At 37.8% G+C, this 8,829-nt stretch overlaps 1 protein-coding gene across 1 annotated transcript; it reads right to left on the bottom strand.

Annotated features, from left to right (window-relative positions):
• Positions 1 to 778: 778 nt before the first annotated feature.
• On the bottom strand, positions 779 to 8,624 carry LOC144892572 (uncharacterized). The gene is made up of 2 exons (XM_078779690.1): positions 8,286 to 8,624; positions 779 to 4,961 (listed from the first exon to the last, which is right to left on the bottom strand). The coding sequence occupies exon 2, from the start codon at positions 4,628 to 4,630 to the stop codon at positions 3,005 to 3,007; it is 1,626 nt and encodes a 541-aa protein (XP_078635816.1). The 5' UTR covers positions 4,631 to 4,961; positions 8,286 to 8,624; the 3' UTR covers positions 779 to 3,004.
• Positions 8,625 to 8,829: the final 205 nt, after the last annotated feature.

Genomic DNA, 8,829 nt, shown 5'->3' with positions numbered 1-8,829 from the left:
GAATCGTGCACAGCTGTTGTGAAGGAAAAACGCAGTCGTTCGCTTGCAGCTCCAGGCTGGCTCCCCGGAAGTTGGTGAAGTAATGACACACATCACCGTATCCCGTAAACGTTGCAGGTAAAATATCGTCGTCCTGCAATTGCTGATGTGATGAATGTTCGAGGTATTTGAACACAAGTAAGTGATCGCCCTTTTCCATATGTTGCAGTGTGACCCAGACAAATGGTCACATAATTTTCCCTTGGTGAAGGTAAACATCCATCTTCCAAAGGAGCATTTCTTCATCATTCTTTGAGAAAGAGGGTGTATGCCAAGATTAACTTCATTTTCACAAATTTTCCTTTTTCAAACTTCTTCCCAGATGTCGTTATCACTCCATTTGGGATGTGGTCTTGTCTTTCCTTTACTTAGCCACATTTATATCTGCTCTCCACACAGATTGAATCAGATGGGGTACATTGTAACATGAAATCACTATATTTTATAACAACTTCACACGAATAATATTCAAATCAGACATGTGTTTTTCACTACTAAAACTAAGAATAGCATCCACAATTGCTTTCAGGTTCATATAATTCAAAAAATTAAACACATGCAGGTGTTGTAACTCAACTCAAGAAAATAAATGCATTAATAATGATTATATATGATTTAAATCACAAACAGGAATATCTAATTCCCAACAATTCTTGCAAACAAGCAAACTATGCCTAATGTGTTATTAGCATAGTCCTCCCCGCTTTTTTTTTTTTTTTTTTTTTTTTTTTTTAACAGCGTAACTCGTGGTGATATGAGTTCATCGATCGTGTAAAACGGACATAGTGCACAACAAGTTGTTATGCCCTCATTTATGTCAATGACATTCAACATTATATACCAAACTAACAAACTTCTTAAAATGTGACTAAAGAAAAATCCCTTAATCTATAACATAAATCTGATTATTTGCCTTATCCTGATGCCCCTATCTCCCGGGGTCCATATTTATTTCTATTGTTATCAACTTCCTATGATCTGTGAATTCGTTCCAAAATACCACAACCATAGGTTTTAACAAAGCTCTACCATACTATTTCCAAGTTGAACTCAAAATACTAGTAAAACAATCAATTCAAAGAATTAACTTCAAAGGGTCAGCAAATTCATTCTATAACCAGATCTAATTTTCCCATCCAGTAGTTTGCCTTGACACATGTCATATTATAACATTTTAATAAACCTTCAGAAATGTTTCCCATCGCAACAACGTCCCTTTTACAAATAGCCATGTGTAAATTACGTATTGAACGACAATTTTCTCTCAACGTGTTTGGCCTAAATGGCCACAAAAGTGGCTGCCAACATGCAGTACCTTTTTTATCTACCAAATAAGTGCTCGTCGACATAAGACCTCTACCAAATGTTGTTTGTAAAAACAAATCTGGGATTTCTAATTACATGGATGCACACTCTCAGGACATTGCAGGCTGCTGTTATCAATCCATTACGATAAAATAATTTCTTTACCCACAATCAAATAAGTAACACAAATTGAGGATATTATCCCTATCACATTCATTTATAGATTCATTTGGTTCTAATTCACTCTTTTCCCACTGCTATAAGGAAGAACAGTAGCTCTTATAAGTCTTTGTAATATCTCATTAAATTTACCCAGCATTGAAGAATTTATTTACTATCCATTTCCCTTCTGTTTACCAGTAACTTTGTTTAAACTCCATAACTTAATTTGATAAATCCCATGTGTACAGCTCCCACTTATTGAAACCCCTACTTTTGTAGAAAATATCCAAATACGTGGTTGTATACTCCCTTAAAAGTTGCTCCTCCATTTTCTATGCAACTTAGTGAACACTACTGACACCAGTATGCCAATATAGGTGTGGCAGAGTAACAAAATATGTTGCAGGTACACGTAACATCGTGTTCTGAGTGTAAAAAAACATAACAGCGCGTTCACGTCTGCCCCTTGGTTTTAAGATTCACAATGCATTTCGTTTTTAAAACTCACAATAGTTCAATTCAACAAAATTGTCTTTACTATCTGCCCATATCGTCTATGCCTAAAACACATCCATACATACAGCACAATTTATATGCTGATAAAGGTCAAGTTTATATGTAAAAATCCATGAGCAGAGTACTCTGGAAAGTCAGTGTAAGACCATTTCCAAATTTGGCTAATTTTGTACTCAATTTGTTTATGAAGCTCCTATCCATAAATAGCTGTTATTCTCATATAAATTCTATCAAAAATGGAATCCCAAAATTACTCACAATTTTACCATTAATTAATGGCTGCTCATAACCTAGCACATCAAATCTGTATATTTCATCGCCCTTGACAAAAGAGATAATGTTCATAATCAAATTATATTCCTATTTTATTTTACGAATTTTCTGGATATTCTTGTAAGATTGACACACAAAACAAAAACATTGACACACAAACATACACAAACCCAAGCATTATGTATATTTGTTTGCATTTGAACCATCATTAACAGATCAAGATGGGTGTCAATTGCATTTCAATTTCGTAAAATTTATCCTTTAATTTTAGAAACGCTAATACACAAATAGATAAAAAGTTTATTTTTAGAAAACCCCTATAATGTCACATTGAAAGTACCCTTTTTTTGTCCTACAATAATTTATCCAAATTGTACAAATATGAGGCTTCCAGAATGAACTCTAATTCTGGATCTTTTAATTCATGTTCCAAAAAAATCCAATTTTGGCATTTAATCAACTAATTATTAATTCACTAATAAGCAAAAGTAAAATGCATTCTTGCTCCGAAAAATTTTTGAGACAAGAAGCAGGAACAAGTATTCATGTTGGTCTGTTGGCATTTGGGATCTGCAGCAATGAAGGCCTAATCGTTATCTGAGGTACCAGTAAGCACTGGTACCCTTGATCTTGGTTCGTCCTATGAACTAGTCTTCCTATTTGAATATGGACAACGTCGTTTCCCGTGTCCAATATTTCCACAATTAAATCATCGATTTCTGTCATTGGCTGATCTGTTCACCTGTTCACTTGTATCGCTGGGCTGCCTCTCCAGATCCCTGAGTTGCCACCCCACTCCCTGGCTATCTCCTACTGCATTGTTGCGTTGTTGCCCAGAAAACCGATTACGTTGATTCGTAGTCATCAGGGCTTGAGTCTGTAATTGCATCAATTTCTCGGCATTTACAGCACTATTTCTGGCTTGAATCCGCTGATGATGCAAGGCGTAATTCAATATTTCTTGCATTGGCTTGCCTTCCCAAGCAATACATTGTCTTTCCACTTCACTCTTCAATTTGGGCAATAGACCATTGATAAAAAGGGGTTTTAAGGCATTGTCAATTTGTGCCCGGTCTATGCCTGAATATAGTCGGAAAACATCTCGCAATCTGTCCAAATAATCGCTAGCATCTTCGCCTGTTTTCTGCTTGCATGTAACCACTTTGTTCCAATCCGTCACTGGTGGCAATTTTTTGATGGCCTCTATCAATTTATTGATCTGTGCCGTTCTAGCCTCCGTGGGCATGTCAACCTGTCCATCTTCCGTATTTACCCAGTTGGCCTCACGCATTAAGTTCCTCAAAGTGGTGGTATTAGGAATTAACCATTTTAAAAGTATTTCCATGTCTCTTGCAGTGGGCAACTGAGTTTCCACAATTAACCGCAGTTCCTCCGCAAATTGAAGTGGATCTGTTTTGATAGATGGCATACTACTCTGCAATGCCTTCAATTGATGTACCTGCCATGGTCTATACATCAGATCTGGTTGTTGCTGATTTGCCCCTGGAAATTGCCGCTGAGGAAAATTCATAACACCACATTGCTCAAACCCTCCTTGTGAGAGAGTCAACTTTTGATCATTCATTAGCCAATCACATTGATCGTTAGATTGATTGGCATTTATCACACGACCCTTACTCCTTGTATGGTGAAATGGAGAGCATGATAAAGGTATAGCAGCTGGTTGCATCGTTTGCCCACTTTGAGTCGGTTCCTGTGCCCCAATTGCACCCTCTTGGGTAGTTACCTCAAATGGGTCACGTCTTTCACCTGTCCTCTGTTGACTAGAACCAATCGCTGCACTCTGTTCTGGTCTTTCGGCAGGTACAGGTACAGGCACTACCTGTGGCTGATATACAATATGTCTCCGATAAGGTGGAGGAGTTTCGTCTTCCAGTTCATTTGTCTCATATGATCTGGCTTCTGGATACAATTTGGGTTGGGATTGCTGTCCATTGCTGACTCGAAGAGGCATCTGATTTGTTACCTTACACAACCTATGCTGTATCTGTTTCACCTCTTTCTTCAAGCCCCCCATCTTTGCTTTGGTCTCCCTGTCCCTAGATTCAGCGTCCCAGTAATAGAATGGTTGCCAATCCACTTTGAACTTCTGTCGCCCTCTTGCTTCCAATTCTTTTCTGAGTGTTGCCAATACGTTTCTGTCAAAAGTGCCCTCCTGTGGGAATCCATTTTTTCGACCTTTCGTCCATTCATACCAGGATTCCACATCTTTAAGTGATTCTGCCCCATATTTCTGATACATGGAGCTGATACAAGCACCTCTTTGACTCAAATCCAATTGACCTTGTTTAATCTTGCAGAATCCACTTCCCATTTTGCCTGTGTGTGAGTACCTCTTTATACTCACTCAATATATCAAATAACTACAAGGACTACACATCGGACTACACCTGTATCCACTATCAACTGTGTGTACTGCAAAAATCGCAGAAGTTTGTTCCACCTTATACAAAGTAGCGTTGAATGCGTTGTTGTCTAGCTTATTCCGATAAGCTCCACTCTGTGGTCTTCCAGGAAGTATCTCTCCACCTGTTATGTCCACTTGATGACTGCAGGTGATTTCCAGAGAGTCCCCCTGCCCTGTGGCTTTTCCCACACCCCAATCTCACTGATCAGAGTTGCAGATGAGTTTGGATCAGTAAGTCCTGTTAAGGGGGGGGGGTCAAACAAAAATAACCACATAATATAACAAATAACCACTAGACTCACCACCTCGCTCATCGTCCCAGGTTGTCTGCACATTGATGTTTTGCAAATGTCTCAAAGCTTCTTTCTTGAGACCGCACTTTTTATTCATTCATCAATTGACTTGTTTAAATTAAATTTTAATAAAATCAGATCAGATTAAATTAATCAGATCAAAATCAATCAGATCAATCGGATCAGAATCAGAATCAATTCAATTATGCAATTTCAATCAATTTATCAATATTCATCAATAAAATTCTAATAATAATATATAATAAAATAATATAAATGATAATATCCAAATTCACATTTATCAGTCTGATACCGAATTGAAACCAATGTCTGATACTGAACTATGATATGGGATCAACATTACTTTATACCTAAACCTTTTCCCAATGTTGCCAAAACAGTTCCATCCACTGACGGGGAATATGAGCATCGGTCGTCACCGTTTGACCCATATCTGCCGTCAGTTGACAAATCACCGTTCTGCCTCTGGATCATATCTGACATATTTTTTCAATCCTGTGTGGTCATCATATCACAAATTAAAGTTTAACAACCACTGAAGGCAACTCAACCCTTCATTTGTGAGACAATCAACCAAATTGATCAGACAGATATGAACCAGTTCATTGGGCAATGTCGCACATGTCACGTGCCACATGTCACACGTGTCACACGTCATGTGATGTCACATGTCATGTCATGTGTCACCCACCATGTCTCACTTTGAAAGACACTCAAAGTTCTTGACAATTAAAATGGTGTAAGATTCCTGAAATGTGTACCAGTGAATGGAAATTCATAATCATACCATAATCATCCATTGCAGAAGACAAGCATTACCTGTATCAATACATCCACGTGGTATAATCAACAACGAAACAGTTATCATTAACAAAATTTGAGAATGAACATCAATAATCAAAATATGACCAACATGAATCTCATCAACAATGAGAGAAAACAATGAGAACTATGAAAAGGGAAACAGGTAAAAGTGAAACAAAAGAGGAGGAAAGGAGGAGAAAAGAGGGGAGGAAAGAGGGGAGGAAAAGGGTGGGGAAGGGAGGAGGAGAAGTGGCAGAATACTATGCGAAATACGACACTCATTGTATTTTTCTAAAAATAACTGTGTATGATTGGCTGCACTTATTCTCCCTTACAAGGCTGTGAAAGGTTATATGATGGATACTATTTTCCCTCTCGACCTTCAGTGCAAATCATACACTCATCTATGTATTATTTTAACCATTCCAACTGTGTCGTATCATGGCACTCATCACTTTAACACTATGGGGCCATATTTTTTAGGGAGAGGGAGAAATTTAAAAAATGAGAATGAAAAACACATACCCACACACACAAAAACACATAAAGCCACATAATGAGGTGATATGCTAAATCAACATGGGATCCACTGGGATATGGGATCAACAATCCTATACATGCCTCATACAATCAGTAATATAACATGATTTGGAGGGGGTGGATAATGGTAGAATGAAGTTAGGGTTAGGATTGGGTTGGGGTCAACAAATTCATGTACATGTAAATTCATTCATGTATAAACAGATCACAATATATTTCATCATTGGTTTCCCTCCATTTAATTGCCTTGTCAAATGTCATAGTATCTTATATCAATAAATTCCCTTTTTAAAATCTTAAAAGACAGATGAAATATAAAATGATCAAAGGTACATTCGATGGTTCTATTTTTTTTTTTTAGAGATTCCGGATCACAGTAGCATGGGATTGGCTCTCATTAAATTTCATCTTGATTGAAGGATTTTTAGCTGTGGTCCAAGATGGCCGCCGCCATAAAAAATCCTAAAAATATATTTTTTTTCTCTAATCAGGATGTAAATATACAGGTAAAAAGTAAGTTTGGAGAGAAAAAAGGAAGGGGGGAAGGGATACAGAAGGGAAGAAAAAAATGGGGGGTTTGGATAGGGGGGGGACGGAAGGAGGGAGGGGGAAAGGGCAAGGGAAGGTTGGGGGGTGTAGGGCAAGAAAAGGTGAAAGAGGTTACATCTTAAAAAATCGCCTCTGATCCCATATGTAGAAGTGTGGGCTGGGGCCCAGAACACAACACCAAACGGTTGCCATGGGCAACCTGCCTGCACGCATTCCACTGGCAGGATACAATTACTGGCATCAGTGTGTGCAAGTCTTACTTGGAGATGACACGGAAACTTTATTTTTTTTTTTTAAATTACGTTGCATTACAAACATTACATTAGAAATTAAAAATTACATTACTGTCCTACATGGGAAAAATGAATTGATGGTGCACTTCATCAAGTCATCCCTGTCAGAACATCATAATTCATAAGATTACAATTTCTTGTGTTCATAAGAGCACATTTGGCCAATCACACACATAAATGTGCATAAAATGCAGACGTGCGTCCAAACCGCTTTGAATTAACTCTTATGAAGGTACAAAAACCCATATTTGTGCCACAATGGAATTTTTTTTTTTATGACTTAAAATCGAGCCAGTCGATTTTACCATTATTTGGCTTACTGTACAGATGCTGTATAAAATCGCTTTTTTACTGTAAAATCGCTTTAAAAATCGCTTTTAATCGCATTAAAAATCGCTTGAAAAACGCTGTCCAACTCGTGCGAGAGCATATCGACTCGTCCCTCGTGACCACATCAAAAACGAGGCTCACCACAGGAAAAATATTATATAAGTCTCAACCGTAGGAACCCAACAAATTTGAATCATCATACAAAAGGAATGGGAAGATATGTAACACAGACCATTGAACTGAAATAACGCATAAAATCAAATGAATCATTCATGACTGGACGAATGCAGCACCCTTTTTCGCTAACGTCCCGGGATACGATGGTGGCTCTTTGCACTCGTAGAATGTAGCGAAAAAAATTTCAAATTACAGAGAAAAAAATAAAAAAATTTATTATTATTTAAAAAAAATTTTTTTCGTCATGACTTCTGAAATTAAAAATCGTACAATAATTACAGTATATACCATATCAGTGGTCCTTCATGAAAGCACAGCACCTTTTCTAAAGACAAAAGGCTTTAGTGGATATTTGTGACAGTCCATGGCACCATTCCTAAAAAATGCGTATACATAAATTTTGGAAGAAAAAGAGAAAAAAATCGTCATGATTTCTGAAACCTGTTAAAGGCCTCGTGTTTTTCCTTCCACACATCAACAAACACACAAAACTCAAACACTGAACTATTTGCGCACATTAACATCAGACTACACAGATAACAAACAAAAGCTTACCTTGTTTACCTGGGCAGTTGAGTCCCTACGGGCCACCACTTCTTGTAGAATTATTAACAATTTCTGGTGTTATGTTAGTAAACTTCAAGAGACTCGGTTTAGCAAAATCAATGTTTTATTCACTTTTCAGAATTTGTTGTATACTTGAGAATTGTTGTATACTAAGCCGAGATCTTTAATGAGTCTTTGTTCGTCTTTGTTGAAGCTCGTTTGGTAGGTCTTGGTTGAAGCTCGGTCTGTAGGTCTTTTGAAGCTCGTTCAGTTGCTGACCAGTCTTCAGTTGTTCCCCGTCCACTCTGCTCGTCCACTGCTTCTCCATCACTCTCCCAGTTCTCTCTCTCTCCAATGCAACTTTCTCTTGGTTTTAAAGCCCCAAAACCCTTTGATGTTACAGAGCATGCAGGGTGTCTCTTATCCCAAAACCTTATTTGGCTCTCTTGGCTAGCTTGTACTTATTTCTGTTCAAGAGGTCAAATACTCTGACGTGCTGAGGAAGAATTTGCAGCCTGTGTTCCATCTATGGAACACAGGCTAAATTGATAGA

Source organism: Myxine glutinosa, chromosome 6 (assembly GCF_964187855.1).
Source record: "Myxine glutinosa chromosome 6, kmMyxGlut1.1, whole genome shotgun sequence".
Taxonomy (NCBI): Eukaryota; Metazoa; Chordata; class Myxini; order Myxiniformes; family Myxinidae; genus Myxine; species Myxine glutinosa.
The sequence above is the reverse complement of the archived record's forward strand: the minus strand, read 5'-3'. Positions and strand labels throughout refer to the sequence as shown.